This window comes from Gouania willdenowi, chromosome 19 (assembly GCF_900634775.1).
Source record: "Gouania willdenowi chromosome 19, fGouWil2.1, whole genome shotgun sequence".
In the NCBI taxonomy this organism is placed as follows: domain Eukaryota; kingdom Metazoa; phylum Chordata; class Actinopteri; order Blenniiformes; family Gobiesocidae; genus Gouania; species Gouania willdenowi.
Genome location: NC_041062.1, coordinates 18,950,348 through 18,968,114, shown reverse-complemented (window position 1 = coordinate 18,968,114; position 17,767 = coordinate 18,950,348). Strand labels below are relative to the sequence as shown.

General features: G+C 39.2%; 2 protein-coding genes across 5 annotated transcripts in view; one reads left to right on the top strand and one right to left on the bottom strand.

Moving 5' to 3' along the window:
• Nucleotides 1-17,767, top strand: part of shisa9a (shisa family member 9a) — a 101,506-nt gene that overhangs the window by 20,822 nt on the left and 62,917 nt on the right. The gene's annotated exons all lie outside the window — the stretch shown is intronic.
• On the bottom strand, nucleotides 9,980-14,796 carry LOC114481500 (uncharacterized). Of its 4 annotated transcripts, none has more exons than XM_028476382.1 (5): nucleotides 14,641-14,796; nucleotides 11,941-12,062; nucleotides 11,536-11,694; nucleotides 11,116-11,211; nucleotides 9,980-10,708 (listed from the first exon to the last, which is right to left on the bottom strand). In XM_028476382.1, exons 2-5 carry the CDS (start codon nucleotides 12,049-12,051, stop codon nucleotides 10,400-10,402), a joined length of 675 nt encoding a protein of 224 aa, XP_028332183.1. In that variant the 5' UTR covers nucleotides 12,052-12,062; nucleotides 14,641-14,796; the 3' UTR covers nucleotides 9,980-10,399. The 4 variants fall into 4 exon arrangements, with proteins under 4 accessions (XP_028332183.1, XP_028332182.1, XP_028332185.1 ...); XM_028476381.1 differs by lacking the exon at nucleotides 14,641-14,796 and adding an exon at nucleotides 13,391-14,011; XM_028476384.1 differs by lacking the exon at nucleotides 14,641-14,796 and adding an exon at nucleotides 13,387-14,010 and having other exon boundaries at nucleotides 11,973-12,062.

Below are 17,767 nucleotides of genomic sequence, written 5' to 3'. Positions count from 1 at the left end.
CGGACTGCACCTTTAAGGCCACAATATTGTTTATTCCATTAATGCCTTTTATTGTCAACGGGTGGAAAAGATGCTGGATGAGCATATACAGTGTCTGAAATAGGCTTAAAAATGACTCAGCATGTTGGAAATAGATTCGTCAATGTTTCCTAGTACCCCTAGGGGTACACGTACCCCTGGTTGGGAATCACTGGTGTAAGCAACCATTCTCAATGTGTACTTTCACTTTTGTTCCTCGTAGCCTGGTAGCCTCTTTTCCTTTGATTTACATTCAAACCTTGTGATATTTGAGATCATATCAGCGGTTAGAGGCACAGGGGAAAGTGTTATAAATGCTTTTACTTGTCCAATTTCGGAAATTTGTTTTCAGTTTTCACCACGGCAGACGTGCCGCCACTGGAGTATTACGTCACCTAGTTGAAGTGCGTCTGATTGGCAAAACGATGTGATGGCCCTTCCCTAACTCCTTTAAGAAGTCTCCTAACACCTTTCCTTAACCACGTGACGTCATGCACGGGGTAAAGGAAAAGTGGATAGGAAAGGAGATAGGAGGATTTATTCAGACACAGCCTTATTATTGTGATGTCAAAAATCCTGATTTGGTTTTGCTTATTAAAGATCAATAGAATAGTCTCTATAAATATGCCCACAAGTGTATAAATCATGTCTTGCTTAACAGTAGCCTCCCCTCCGAGCATTGTGGCCAGGGTTACGGTCAATTATAAGTGGAATTGTGTAATTGGTAATTCATTGAAAAAAATCTATTGCTGTTGTAATCCTAATTGAATTGTAATTGGGTCCAGATAATTGACTTTGTCATTGTAATTGGCATGTAAATTTGATAATAACTGTCATTTGTAATGTAATTAAATGCAAACCTATGGAACCATGTTACAGTTTTAAGGCTTACACATATATAATTAATTAAAATATGTTTCAGATCAAGTTTTCCCACTACCTGTCACTTCTCTTGAGAATTATTTTACCATTTTTGACAGAAAAACGCCCACACCAAAAATATTAATACCAATATTTTCATTGATTAGGAAGCCTAGCAATGCAACCAAAAGATGAGGGACAAATTAGATGATAGATCATTATTTTAGTGTATTTTACAGCTGATTTAAGACATGGGTCAACCTGACCCGTTATCATTAGAGATGCTAACAGAATGCTAACACAAGAGAAAGATTCCGTTTTATATGGCTGTTTATTTCAGGTTCAGTAATTGCAATTATTTGTATTTGAATTTAGTAATAATTGTAATGGACTTTCAGGAGGAAATAATAGTTGTAATTTGAATTGGAATTGGAAAAAATGCATGTCACCATAATCGTAATTGAACATGGATAATTAAAGACGTCATTGTAATTTAAGAATGTAATTGACTCCTACCCTGGTTGTGGCATTGCATTTTTTCTTTTATGTTTTTTGTTGTAATTCTAGGAGGTAAGAAAAATGTCTTCCGAGGAAAATAAACTTTAAGTCGTAGCTTCCGTGACCACTTGAGTTTGTATTTTTAGATTCTTGGCTTGAAAAAGCAACATTCTGTTTCATGATTGGACCAGGGGGCATTGCTTTCCATATTTCTCAAAGCGTTTGACTTCTTTGTAGTTCTCTCTTTTATAGCTATGTCCAGGTATTCAAAGACGCAAACATGTGCAAGCTCTACATACACACACACACACACACACACACACGCACACAAAAATTCACATTCCAGGCCCGCATGTTTGTCGCAGCTCAGGGGAAAGCAGCAGATTTACTTGGCTACCAGGCTGAGGCCACCAGCCTGGTAAGGCTCATGCTGCGAGCATATTTGCGGAAACCCCCTCCCTTGCTCCATCCTTATCCATGTCCTCCTCCAAAACCACACACAATTTTGCCTACAGAATCCCTAAGGCATGTTATGCACCCACTCCCTCTCTCTCTCTTGCCCACAGGCTTTAGTATGGCCTGGCTCTCTAACCAGCTTGACACCAGCAGGTCAGGAACACATTGGCAGTCCTCCTGTATCTCCCTCACACATAAATATCAGCACACACATGAACACACCAAACTCATAGACAGGCTTGCAGCCCCCTCACCCGGCCCCCCTACCCTAAGCTGCTGTGCTCTGGCCCTTGGATGAGGGACATATGGCTGGGCAAAATGCGTCACAATGTTAGGTTCTCACTGGCTTGTAAATTATCAGCCTACAAGATTTACTAATCTAGAGAGGATTTGGTTTTATGTCCTTCCGATGACAGAAACACCCCAACCGCCTCAATATTAACAAATAGCTGAAAAACAAAACTGTCTCCAATACAGAAACTAATGTAGGCCTGTTTTTCACTGCAGTTACAAAAAAAAAACGTTTAAAAATCTTACAAAATTAGCCTTTAACTCATTGAGTGCCATTCACGTCTATAGACGTGAATTGTGTTTTTCAGTTGGGGTTGCTAGGAGACAGTGTGACGAAGGTCTCCAGTGTGACGAAGATCTCCCATGAATATCTAACTTGTACCGTGATGTAGTGACCAACTGCTGACATGTAGGTGGCAGCAGCGCACCTTTGAATGAGAGATCACCCATGATGGGCAGAGCTCAGAGGGAGAAAAAAGGAGTTTATGAGACAAAAAAAAGCGCTACAAGAGTTGATGCTGAAGTTCCCAGGAGCTCATAGCAGCGCACACTCGACCAGAGCATGTGTGGAACTAAGTGGACTATTGAGAGTGTCGCAATGGTGAGATAAAACGATCAAAAAAACGGGGCAGGCTCGGCATGTCCGGGAGGAGGAGGAAGTTGCGTGTGGGGAGAATGACGGGGGGAGAGACTTGGAGGATGTCCAAAATACAGTAAGCAAACCATTCAACTCTGACCCAGATAACAAAATAATAATAATGTTGCCATCAAAATCCCGGTCTTAGTGTTGTTTTTGTAGTTTTATAGTAGGAAAGTCCCTAAAGCAAAAAAAATAAAAAATGCTTCAAAGTCACTAATTGATTTTTTCAGAAAAAGCCGTTTTTCTGAACTTTTTGTCACAAACTGGCGATTTGTGCGAAACTTGCCTCTATTCAACTACTGATTACAGGGGGACGAAACAAGCTCGAAACAAACTTTAGCTACTGTTTGCCAATAAATATCCTCTTTTTTTCCCTATTTTTTATCCATTTTTGCGAGTTCATTTTGACACTTGTCCTATTTTTGCCCTTTCTTACATTTTTTCGGACACTTTTCATCCCAATAAGCTATGTTTTGCCCAATAAATACCACTTGTTTCATTTTCCCCCACATTTTGCTTCTTTTGTTTCACATTTTTGCCCTGTTTCACTATTGTTTGTGACATTTTGCCAATTTAAGCTACCCTTTGCCATTACATACCATCAAATTCCTCTTTATTTGCTTATTTACTATTTTAGTCACTTGTCACCTTTTTCTTGCCACGTTTTTGCCACTTTTGGTCCATTTTGTCAAAAAAACAACAAAAAAAAAAAGTAGTGGACCAAAATGACCCACTTCGGCTCGGTATGTCAGATGGCCAGTCCATCCCTGCCTTAAGAATATCATTTTTTGAAACCTTTCTATCTCTATGAATGCAATATTTTATGATTTTCATGATGAAAATTAAATAGAGAATGGGGTGTACAATTCATTTTAGTTCAGAAAATGAAACCAGAACCTTGAATCTTTAATGCACTTCAAACAATATCATTCCCTAAATGAAGCCTTCCACAAGTTTGTTCTTTGTTTCCTTGCGTTGACAGAGTTGATCATATAAGTATGTCTGATGTCAGAAATGACAGCATAGCTGGCAGTCTAAAATTAGCATTAGGGCAGGTAATGGAGTGAAACAGCTACTGACTGCCTAACCCCACAGTGATGGCAGACCCGAAGCAAGTCTTCATATCAGTGCCGTGGAACCAGAAAATGAGTTTTACATGCCAATGAGCAGAAGGTGTTGTGGTAGTTAATGAGGTTCAGATATGTTGAAAAGTCTCCTTGGTAACCGTTTGTTAATGTTGCGTCACCATTAAGTTAACTGTAAAGTTGCAAAAATCTCTTTTCATAAATTAATTCATTAATTCATTCATTTATTCATTCATTTATTCAGCACACTTGCGTTTGTGTGCTAGCAATCCGCTGCCACTTCCAACCTTCCACGTTATTCAGAATGCATGGATACTTTGGATGTGCCATCTCCTTACTTACTCAGGTTGTCACAATACTAGAATTTCAAGCTCGATACCAATACTCAGGAAAAAAATCAATACTCTATACCATTTTCGATACCACGGGGCAAAAAGAAAAAAAGTGAAATATAAGTGAAATATAGTGCAACATTTAACGCTTGTAAACATCAAAAACGATCACACTTTTTTGAGAAAGTATAAGAAATTTTAGCGGCACCTGTAAACAATTCAAACTTAAATAACGCTTTTTAAGTACATAGTGCAAAACAAATACTATTAAACATTTTTAAGAACAATGTGCCAAATTTAAAAACAACTGTTCTGATCATAGTAAAGATATTAAAATAGGCTAAAAAATGAGTATGATCAAGTATTCGGCTACAGCCCAGTTTATTTGTTATGCTTCTGGTGACTTGGCCACATATTTTCTTTGCCGGTCAAAAAGTGCCGGTAGGGTAGGCTGAGTCTCAGGTTGCCATGGTTTCTGTCTAGTAGCTGCTAGCCGACTTTTCTCGGCTTCATTCTGCGACTTTAAGAGAAACATAACACTTTCAGACGAAATTGTCCTTTAATTAAAGGTGCAGTCCGCAACTCTCAGATCCCTCCCTCCCCCTCCCTCCCCGCAGCACTTTTACCCTGCCTCCAAATTTTTCAAAGTCCCTCCCTCAGAGGAGCTAACAAGCTAACGTTAGCCAGACAGCAACATCACAGTAATATAACATGCTCTGTTAAAAGCATATTACTGCAGCGTTTCTCTCTCTCTTTGTGCACACACACCTCAGCAGCAGCAGCAACAACACAGTGTCACTTACAGCAGCTCACACGGAGGCTGCTGCACGCACATGAACAACACATGCACCACAAAGTTCTAGTGTAACAATTACAAATCAAACATAATGTATATCAAGCAGCAGTAATTACCTTTCAAGCAGAAAGGTAATTACTTTCTGCTTGAAGGGAATTCCATCTTCTACTCCTCCAGGCCATACACTGTAAAAAAAGATGGCACTACAGCCCCGGAAAAGGGGCGGGGACAGCTTTAGCAAATATGACAAAAAGTCACTTTTATAAGAGTTGCAGACTGCACCTTTATGCAACTCCAAACATGTAAAAGGAAATTAATTCAATGTAGTTCACAAAAGCATCCATGTACCTGCAGCTATTAAAATACATTTTTGGTTTGATCCTGACATTGTTGTCATCATATACCCTATCAATTCAAAACCATAACAAATCCTTAATAATACACTATGGCTGAAATGTGTGGCTCACTGGTATGGTGTGTATAGAAATAAATGGATATATAATCTGTGTGCAAATTTGTGATTATATTCCTTTTCTTCTGCGGCCGGTATGTGTTGCATCAGATGTATTTATATGCAAATGTACCATTTCAGTATCTTTCCATCACACTGCATGACAATGCAATAGTACCAAATGAGCTTGATAATTTTCTTATTGGCAAACTGCAGGCACAATAATGGGAGGCTGCCAAGTAATGCAAAGCAGACATTACTCTTCCTGTGATAAATATTCATTCAAGCGTCTAAATAATAGTTAGTCAGGAAACAACTGCATGTCTTTATACACTAGGGGGCGGATTCAGTAAAGGTTTGCGGCTGTTAATAACGAGTGCAAACGTCAACCTCAGACAGTCAGGATTGCATCTGTCAAATATGCAGCTTAGTGCACACAGTCCATTTAGTGCATTTGTCACTGATGAATATGCAAGGGTGAAAGCAATGGTTTACAAGTACATTACTGTAATTGAGTTGCTTTTATGGCTACAATTCTTAGGCCGGGCTACCGGACTCAAAACGCCACTCTTCTTCTTCTTCTTCTTCTTCTATTTGTTGTGTACACTAGTTAAAATCGCTACTCCTCCATTATTCGTAAATGATTGGGCTGAAATTTGGTAGGTACAATCTATGGATGTGTACACGTTGACGCTCACGGCCCGCTTTTTGATTTGGGGCCCCAAAATAAAAGAAAAAAGAAAGTCAATTTCTCATTCATATGTGAGTCAAATAATATGACGGTTAGTGGTACTGAGTCATTGGCACATGCCAATGACTCAGTATATATATAAATACAAATATAATATAAGTATATAAATGGGGCCTATTACCCCGTACGTGTCACGGGGGCGCCAGGGGGACTCCTCCGTTAGTTCTCATTAGATCGGAATGCAGTTTGGTATGAATACATCATGACCCCCCATTTCCGGTGTTTTCCAAATTTATGGGAACATAGTCGTGTGATGTATCGTTTCAAAGGTAATTCAACGTAGTTTACGATTATGCCTCGCACAATTCAATTCGGGGCCCGGGGCCCACCCCCTTTTTTTATTTACAGTAAATTAGTTTTCTCATTTATTTGTGACTCAAATATTCCAACAGTGGTACCAAATCATTGACACATACCAATATATGAATGGGGCCCATCACTCCATATGTGCCAAGGGGGCGCCAGGGGGCCCCCATTTTTCAAATGACTCATCCTCCGTTAATGCTTGTTAAATCGGGCCGTAATTTCAAAGCACTTTGAAAGCGCTCACAAGGCGTTTGAGTTCTGTGGGCCAGACAAACACACGCAGAGTAACCAATCAAACGAAGAGCGGACCTGATGACAATAGCGCGACATGCGTAGATCTTCTTCCCTAAACGGAGCCGGGATCTCCAGGTCTTTATGAACAGAGCAGAGCATCAGCTCGGAACGTCTTCTCCGTGGCATGCGCAGGAGTTATGATGTTCTTTCTGTACGGCTCTGATTGGCTCAGTTTGTTTCAAACCAAGGAAGTGAGCAGAAACGGTGACATTACCATACCCACACATACCCTTACTTTTTGTAAGAAAGTGGGTGTGGCTTATAGCCAGGCTAACGAAACAGTGCCACCAATGTATGTAGGCACGCAAGAGTAAATACTTCCCTAGGTAAACATATCCAATCCCAAAATAAGTACTTTTTCAATTATTCAGTACATAGATGATAATTGCATCAAATGCTGCAGTGTCGGAGTTCCACAGAAGTGCAACAGGCAGGAAACTGGTGGGGGCGGTACATTCAGGTGTCACTGCCAACCTAGTCGGTTGCCATTGAATGAGAATTCCTCCCGGAGTCTTAAAAGATAGAAGCAGACAGATCATTCAAAAGCTTTTTCCCCTCCATTCTGGTGTTGTGTAGCTGATGGAGGTAGTTGTCGACTCTGAGTCTGAAAGACAAAGAGAGAGAGACAGAGAAAGAGAGAGGGAGAGAGAAGCAAGAGAACATGAGATGAATAAAGTCAAACTGTATAAAAAGAAGACTGGAGCCAATAGAAGGGAGGCTGAGACTATTTGACATGTGAGGAAATCTATATCTGAGGCTATCGATCTTTCAGGCCTCTCGTGGTATGAAAGTGGATAGACAAAGTAGATAGGAGTCAGAAAAAGACCCCTGCTGTGTTTTGCCTTCAAGAACACAATGACAGCATTTTAGTATTGTGGCATTGAGGCTTTGGGGCGTTTGACATTCATTTAGCACTGAATTGGCCAAAAGCTCCCCCGGGGACAAAGTCCCTGCTTGCTGTCATATTGATGATTCTGTTGCATGTCAAATACGAACAAACATTATTGATGGGAATATAGCAGCTGCATCACACTCATTGTGCAAAGGTTAAAAGATGAAGATGAAAGCTAGTGATTTATTGTTTTAGGAGAGAAAAGAGGAAAAAGCCACAGGAAAAATAGACTGGAAATACAGATTTAGTGGGTGTTACAATTGGGATAAAGTTTACTTTAATAGGCAGGCATTAGGGTGATATATAGCCTGATTCCATTGTACCATCGTCTACAAGCTGAGTTAAGTGATCCAGTTTAATCCATTCTTTGCTTCATTTGTGGATACACAAATTAGAACATCTTGCCTTTTAGTGAGCCCCATCCATCCATCTATCCATCCATCCATCTACCCATCCATCCCATCTGCCACTACCAGTGGTAATTAGGATGCATTATTGAAATAGTAGACCAGAAAACCTACATTTCAGGAGAATCATTCATTTCAGAAAACAAGCAGCAAAATTGGTTACACATACTCCTTAGGGATTGTTCTTTTGAGAAAACCTGCAAATCATCTAAAAATTAAAGATGGCGACCATTTTTTGCCATGACATTGCAGGGATTCGTCTACTGTAATGGTCAAATCATACATTTTTGTACTATGTAGAATCTTAATTTAGAATCATGGACTTACTCACTGGCTTCCTCTAACATACTGTATATCTTCCAACCATCCATTTTCTGACCTGCTTGGTCCTTTTGTCAGGGTCACAGAGGTCTGCTGATGCCTATCTTCAGCTCTCATTGGGCATTAGGCGTGAGTACCCTGGACAGGGCCCCAGTCCATTGCAGGGCAACACACAGACAACCACTCACTTTCACTCCTACTGGCTATTTAGAGACTCCAATCTACTCAACAGTCATGTTTTTTGGATTGTGGGAGGAAACCGGAGTATCTGAAAACCCAAGTAAGCTTGAGGAGAACATGTAAACTCCACACAGCAAAGACCCAAAAGTCCACTCCAGTGCTTGAACCCACCATGCACCCTACCATATATCTTGTATCATATGTATACTCACTGTGTAGACCTGAAATCATACCTGAGTAATAGCTTAACAGAGCACATGCACTGTAAAAAAGAAAAAGTTGAGAAAACTTAAAATATCAAGGCAACATGATGCAAGAGATTTTTGAGTAATCTCAACTTTTGCCTACTGTTGTTGACTTAACTAAGATTTACAAGTTCTGACAAGAGTTCTGCCAACTTGGATCTTCCTGTTCACCTAATTAAGATAATCCTGGAAGTCTAACGAAGAAATTCTGGTTTCAATGCCATGTATTTCTGTCTTCACTAAATGCAGATATTCTTGTTAAATAAACATATAATTATTCATTGAATGCCATGCATTTATAACTTCAACAAACACGATATTCTTGTTGAATATTCATACAATTCTTACTCCAGTGAGTTGAAAATTTACCTATTTAAATAAAAGGAAAATGTATGTTGTAATTATATTTGAAAAATGCTCAAATAAATAGATATTGAATAAAACAAAGCACAACTGAATGTTATCTTAAATCTTATTTATTTTGTTTAACAGTGCCTCAAGTACATTTCAGAACGTTATGGATAGTCAGGTCAATTTCTGTAAAAAAAATAAATAAATAAAAAGTATTGCCAGTTTCTTTTTTTGGGTGCTTTGAGCACCACAGCAAAGACGCTAAAATTGAAGTTCAGAACCAAAAAAGAAAAACAAAGTATGTGGGGGAAAAAAAAAAAAAGTGTTCAGCAACATATAGTCACTCATGCACACACCGATAGGATAGTGGCAAAAATGATTGTCTGTGTACCCAGACACTGACGTTTTACATGGGCATAACTATGATGAACTACAGCAGTTAAAAGTTCTTAGAAATATTACCATCAATGAACAGGAAACTAACAGGTAAAACACCATGTTCTGTGCTTCATGTGAAGTGGACAACACAAATCTTTTAAAATACATGACAATCTCAACATATATTGTCAACTTGTCTCCCTCCTTTCCTTCCTTCCATTTTCTCCCTCTTATTCCTTCTTTCCTTTTCCATTCTTCTGTCCCTATTTTTCCCCCTCCCTTCTCTCCCTCTCTTCTTCCTTCCATTTTCTCCCTGTCTTCCTTCTCTCCCTCCTTTCCTTCCATTTTTTCCCTCTCTTCTTCCTTCTTCTTTCCTCTTCCCTCCTTTCCTTCTATTTTCTCCCTCTCTCTTCTTCCTTCTTTCCTCTTCCCTTCTTTCCTTCCATTTCTCTCTCTCCTTCCATCTTTCCTCTTCACTTCATCTCTCCCTCCTTTCCTTCCATTTTTCTCCCTTCTTGCCTCTCCTCCTTTCCTTCCTTATTCTTCATCCCTTGACCGAAAGACAACAAGAGGGTTAAGGAACAGTTAATCACCTACACATCCTTATGCAGGTTGAAACAGAGGTGAGGTTGTTTTTTTTGTTCTTTTCTGCATACATACATTAGTTTTACTTGAACAATAATTCATTTTAACAGTTTAAACACCAAATAAGCAACTCTTGGTAACAGGTGAATGACTATATCAGAAGCAAAAGGGTTTACAGTTTTTTTACATGACTCAACAGCAATGGACTTGAACAGGCTAAAGAACACATGTTAAAGTCATGTCTGGCTTCTCCATTAACAGTCACAGCAAAAGCTTTGTTTTCAGAGCCCTTATGCGCTGTGAGCATCGAGAGCCACCAAGCTCAAAAAAGATGGCTTGAATTGCTTCAAAAGTATAACTCATCTGCTTTGGATAATCAATGTTGAGGGCATACAGAAGGCCAAAGAGGTATGCCAAGGCAGAAGAGAGGTCTGGAATGTTATGTAGCACAATATCCCCTTCCAACACAACTGCATGGTCTCGCACAGTCGTACCGGCATCGTCATCTTGTAGGATGGTGAGGATGGCAACAGATACACCGTTCAACACTGGTTCCAAAATGTCAGTATCCTGAAGAAAGGTATAAGATTAATTATTGAGAGCTAACTATTGAGAACTAAAGACAAAATACATTTCTACAGATTTGAAATTAAACCTCCGTATCATGCTGGTCATTTGACTCATGGAGGTTTTAAAAAGAAAAAGCTTATTTTTCTTTAATTAATGACGTAGTAGCTTTCTCCCACCACCCTTGTGATGAGTTTTGTACGAAAGTATTTTCTGCAGTGGAACACATAAACAATGCCCAGCTGCTTCTCAGCAGAAAAAGGGGCGCGAGAGTTATAGACAACTGCAATTCTCTCCATAAAATTATCTGGACAGCACTGAGGTGTATCTTTCCATTTTGGATCTTTTGGAACTCATCCTTTGAAACATCTCAGGATTTAGTTTTACTTGCATTACTTTTTTGTACTTACCAAGCATTTCAGGAAAACCTCTGTTGTATCTTCTCTGACGAAAATGGGCAGGCCTCTCAGTGCTGCTGTCTTTCGGTGGGACACAATGTTGGATGTCTAAAGAGTACTCAGTGGAAAACAAGCATTTCAATTAGTATAGTAACAGTGTACTTATACACAAATTCAAAATAAGAACTTTTATATTAATGAAAATAAAGCACAGGTCAGACCCAGCAACATGTAAAACTAAAAAAAACCAACAACACTGCAACTATGTTAACAATTTTACTTTACTTTTACAAAATAAAATTTGTTAAATCAAATATTGCCAAATAAGAACGTAAAGCAATGACTGCTGACATTCATTTCCACTGACACATTTCCACAAATGTGTTATGGCTGAAGCCAAAATAACTTCAGGCAAAGGAGCACTTCTCTCACCTGTTCATCAAGTTTTTCCAGCAGGTCTTCCATCTTCTGTCCAAGAGCTCCCTTCTTAGACCGGTACAGTTTCAACAGGCCAGGCACAAATTTGTCAAGGGATGCATTGAAAGTCCCCAGGAGGTCTTTGCTCGTAATCCGATGAAATTCTTCTGATATCTAAACAAGACAATCAACAAAATATTGGGCGAATGTTTGTTTTAAAGGAACACCTTAAAAAGGGGCATTGTACAGTTTCACGGTTCTTTAAATGATGTCCAAGATGGTTCCAAAAAGTTTTTTCACTGCAAATCTCCTTAAAATCACACAATTCACATTGAAATGTTGATTTTTGTGGATTTCCACTATTGAGTGTGATCTTGAAAGGTGTGATCGTAATGCTCCAGGTGTTTTAAATACACATACACAGTCTGTGTGAATGCAAGGCCAATGTGCACCTTGTCCGTGATGAAGGCGGAAATGTTTCAGAAGAGTCTCTTGACTGGAGCTTGTGAATTTACAAAATCTGCACTGCATGAAATCCACCCCTGAAACACAAGAGACAGATAGGACACAATCAGTTCAGCTAAAAGCACTTCTGCAACAGTCCTTGAAATTTGTAAACATAACAATACAGCTGTAGGTCCCCAATTTGTGATGTTCCATGACTGAATAAGCAATATCTCGGGTGAATTTTTCATGCAGGGATAAGATGATATATCAAATGGCCAATGTAATTTTCCTAACTTAACTGATTTTCCTTGCTGTTCGATTGTTTAGTTGTTATATCCATATTACTGATGATTACTGGTTTTAAAGTCTCATTATGTCCACAGTTTGTGAAAGCACCAACTGTCATCACTACAATATTGTTACAATATTAACCCTAGAACACTAAGGTTGGATTAATTTCACCCATTCTACATTAGTTTTGAAAGGCTACACACACAACGTTAGTGTTCTAGGCTTAATAAAAATATTTGGTCAAAAACATTGTGATATATTCTGAATGAACTTATAAGAAAACCTAAAAGTTTAAAAAATACTCATGAAAAAAAAACAAAACTTCATGATTCCAATTTTGTCAATATTAAATACTGTACTCTTTTCCTTTTATTTTTCATTGTCAAATGAATTCCTTGATAAACAATTCAAAACAATGCAATTTAACTAAAAATAAATCTTGAATGAAATAAATAAAGGAATAATACAAATGAAAATGAAGCCTATTAATTTAAATTCTTGTTCTATAATAAACAATGCAAAACTGCATAATAGTTCTTTTTCTTTTAAAAGTGCAACTGACAATGTATTTTGTGCCTTAACAATTGGACTTTAAAAAAAACAAAACAAAAACAAAAAACGTGATTACACTGATTTACGTCATATTTGTTTGGACCAGCAGAGGGCGCTGGTAACACAGTGGTCGGTTGGCATGCAGATATCTTGCAGTGAAGAAGAGAAGCTATGCTAGCAGACAGAGCTACTAGAAAAATGTGACTTTTACAGATATTCAAGTAATATTACAGATATTCTTTCGGTGCTTAAGGGGTAATGAATCATTTATTAACATATTTAAGAGTAGAAGGCGGCCAGAAAGAAAGTATTAGCAGACTCCGCCCGCCGCCTACACTTGTGGTTAAAAAAAGTACTGCGATTCAATTGTCAAAAAATCGATATCAACCGTGATACCTATGAATCGATTTTTAACTGCCTTACAATTAATCGTTACATCCCTAGTATACAACGCCACACACAATGGAATCCAACATGTGTCAAATCAACTCTAGCAATGGTGGTGGGCCCACACCACACACGCACACACACACAGTCACGTGTAATAGTTAAAACGAACGACTTCCTCTGCCTTACTCACAACTCGATGCAATTATTGTTTCCAGCTGGTAGGTCTTTCAAAACATTGGGTGCGTTGAAACTCTGTCTTTCAAAACATTGAGTGCGGTGAAAACACAGGGCAACTGCGGTTCCCAAACACAGTAGCCGATACGTGGCTCCCCGTTAACCAGCAGTGGCCTCCTCCTCGTCCGCGGCTCTCACACCGGGTCCTGCACGGTAGCTCCTCGTTAGCCCGCTCGGCTAACTCCTCCGTTCGCGCCTCTCTCACACCTGGTCCTACACGGTACGACCCGTCCTCCGCTCTCCACGCTGAAGTCTGTCGAACTCGTCAAAACTCCTGAAAGCCTTCACTTAGCTTCACTCCGTCTCTACGTCTGTATTTCTCCGGTCAGCAACACACCTCGCGCACACCTCACTCTCCTTTCTCCTCTCCCTCTTTTTTCCCGCGCTAGTCGCGCTGACGTCTACTTCCGCATTTTTCGATTGCATAATTCACAAGATTACGACAATCAACCATTGGAAATAAACCCAGGATTATAAAAGAAAGAAAAAAAAAAACATAACACACATTGGCTTCAATAGTATTATTTCAAATATATATTATGCACCAATAATGCAAACTGTTAAATAAAATATTATCAAAAACATTTACATCACTAAATAATGACATAAAAATATAATAATGACACCAACTATAATAGTAAATAAACAATTACTTACTCCAGCCCGGTGCCTGATAAACATTTAATAGATCTTGTAATTATTTTACTCACAGGCTACATGTATTTCAATTAACAGTGCAGCACCGGATAAAGGCTGACTATTAAAAAAAAGAAAAGAAAAAATAATGCTAGATCATATGCAAGTTACTTACATCATTGTCATATAATTGTCGCACATGTCTGTCATACACCGAGCCATGAAACCGATGCCTGCCTGCCCCGGCATTGCTTACATCGGCGGGAGTTTGTTGGTCAATGCATGCAAACATCGTGTCTCCACGCAAGGATAACATTAAAAAGTATTACAAAACAATATAAGTTAATATAATAAGCTAATACGGTTTACCAGGCAGACGTGCAGTTAAAAAAAAAAAAGCAGTCTGAAATACCGTAATTTTGTGATGAAAGTCTGTCAAAATTTCAGTGTTTGACATTAAACACTATTAAACATTACTTTTTGCGGGGATAGAACACGCTGGGCCGATGCTCTGGGCTAAAACCTTAGCATAGAAGTGGGTGAAGGGCGCTAGTAGAAAAGTTAGCTTACCTGCAAAATGGTCCGCAGCTCCCGCTTCTGTCCAAAAAATGTCCAAACACTACACTGCAGACCAGGCGAAAATCCGTAATGGTAAAAAATAAAATTAAAAACGTCGACGGACCACCATCACACAGCTCAGGTTCAGTTGAAGGTCCGTTTGGTCGAGTTTAAACTTGTTCAGACGTGAGCATGCGCGCGTCAGTCATATATGGGGTTTCCCACAGGTTCTCAGCCTCACTCAAAAAATCTACTCAAAAGTTGATAATCTTAGTTATGCTCTTTAGCAAATCTTAGTTAGGACAACAATGACAGAAATGTGTTGGGCAGACAAGCTTTTTCAGGTTGAAAATGGAAAGCTTTATTTCTGAGTCACTTTAATTTGAAAACTTTAATTAAATCAGCAATTACTAGTTGTCATTTTTACGGTGTGTCAATGCACTTTACACTGGTGAAACTCAGCATGGGGGTCAGTATCAGCTGAATCATTATTTTAGTGTAACATAATACGTTTGTGTCTCAAATGTTGTCTAGTACGCCCCACATTAGTTAGCTAGTGTAGATTACATGTAGTTTTAACAGATGTTTAGTTAGATTGCCACGCTCGTATTGACAGGGTTTGCTATCACGGGAGAGCTAAGCCAAGAGTACTAGGGCTAGACATCGCTTTGCATGTAGTTACTAGGATGGTGTATAGATCGCATGGGACTTGGGCTATAGGTGTTTTTCTTTTTTTTTTTTTTTCGTACCTAGTGACTTCCAGGGGTGGACTGGCCATCTGGCTTACCAGGCATCGTCTCTGTGGGCCTTTGACCCAAAGTGAGCCAGTCCGGTCCGCTATGTTGTTTTTTTGACGAGCGAGTGGAGGAAGACATGGTAACAGGTGGCCAAAAATGGTCCACAAGTGGCAAAAACATGTCAAGAAAAGAGTAAAAATTGACTGAAATTGGCCAGAAGCAGTCAAGAGTGGCCAAAGTATGGGCAAATAAAGAGGGATCAGATGGTATGTAATGGAAATGGGTAGCTTTAATGAGCAACATGAGGCAAACAATAGTGAGAAAGGGCAAAAATGGAGGGGAAAAAAGTAGACAAGTTGTATTTATTGAGCAAAAGTTAGCTTATTTGGCTGACAAGTGGCCAAAAAAATTAAAGAAAGGACAAAAATTGGATAACACTATCAAAAAAAACTTGCAAAATTGGACAAAAAATATGAAAACGGGGATATTTATTGGCAAAAGGGGCAAAAATGAGACATAGGAAGTTGCAAAATGGGCACTAGAAATAGGTTTAAAAAAAAGTGTTAAAAAGTTTTCTTTAAAGTTTTCTGGGGAATAATTAAAATTAACACAAAGAGCCAAATGTTGAGCATTAATGACTTATCGGTTTTTACGTGGTGTCCACTGATAATAGTGGGCTGGTCTGGACACAAAATGTCAGGGCTGAGTTTTTGTCCCAGTCCAACCCTGTACATAACCAATAGTTTATTGTACATGATTGGGATGAAGGTAGTAATATGATAACTCCTCTGCCTTCATTCATTGAATACAGATACATTCACCAAGATAGCACGTGTGGAACCAGGACCGTCTAAAACTAAATAGTGGACTGACTGGAGCAAGTGCTTTCCTTGTTCTAAGAGGAGTGAAAAGCTCAAGTCCCCATTGTTTCAGCATTCCCTGGCAAAGGGAAGAAGTCTCAACCAGCACCCTCAGTACATCAACCACAAACACATGCTCCTGCTAACTGGGGCTGAATCGATAAAGGCAATCTTTGGCAGATTGTTTGGACAGCGTTTCCACCCATTGCAGAATTACCAGCAGCTGACCAAGTGTGGATGCAAGTCGGAATGCTGCAGTTGATGGAAAAACAACTGCTTTGGTCTGACCTGACACTGTGCAGCTGCAGATGGTAGGTTTAGAAGATTGTTATAGTATTTGTCAGGGTTCGGTGTAGGTGTGGACCAAAACGCAGAGAGTGATGGAGGAAGCAGGGCAGGCGTAGCGTGGGTAGGAGTCCATTTTTAATAATAAAATCCAAAAAGACACAAGGAAGTACAGGGAAAACTGGCAGCAGGGAACAAAACACAGCAGGACACAATGAGGGTAGACAATACACAATGACCCAGCAAACATTCAGTGTCCAAGCACTCAGCTAAATAGTGGAGGAGGCCTGATTGGGAATGGGCCACACCTGGGTGGAAACATAAGGGAGCTAATCAGTCACAAACCAAGCACACAGACATCACTGGGGGGTGGAGCCACAAGCAGGAATACCTGAAACACAGACAAGAGTAAACACAGGAGACCAGACTGAGACAGAAAAAACAAAGACACAGAATAACTCAAAGAGGACCACAAGGGCTAAATAACACAACCAAACCTGACAATATTCTCATCCAGGCAGTAATAAGGTATACTGCCTACGTGTACATCCAATAGTGCAGGGGTCTGCAACCTTTACTCTCAAAAGAGCCATTTTGCCTCATCTCACCTGGATTAAAGTCCTCCCGGAGCCGAAAAAAATACCTTTTTAATGAAGACAACATAGTGTGTAAAATTCTATACAGTTAAAATTATATCAGATGATGTTATGTAAAGAATATTTTTTTTAGATAATGTATTTGAAGGACTACACAAAAATAACTTGAATCTGCTAATTTGCTCATTTCTTGCCACATCTCAAGCATGCATATTTAGCTGACATGTTAGCAGCTTAATGAATCTGTCCCCACACAATTAAAATTTATATTTACTTCCAGAATAGTCTTTTAGTTGATTTAGTTATCTTACCAGGGATTTAAAACTTAAGGTGAACCACAAGTGCAAGGAAAGTTGATGGTCAGTAGATGTTTCAGGAGGTGAAGTAGAAAGGTGGCAGATTTATTGCACAATGTGATTTATTTTTAGGTTCACAAATTGTTATATATCATGATTTTATTTGGTGTCAAAATCATTAATCATTAATACCCTCTGTAAGAAAATAATTATTTATTTCAATAGTTTTGAAAGCTATAGGGAGCCATTGCAAAAGAGTCAAAGAGCCACATGAGGCTCCAGAGCCGCAGGTTGCAGACCCCTGCAATAGTGCGTTGGACTGATGGTGTCAATGATATGGACACTTTTTACCCTATTCAAATTCT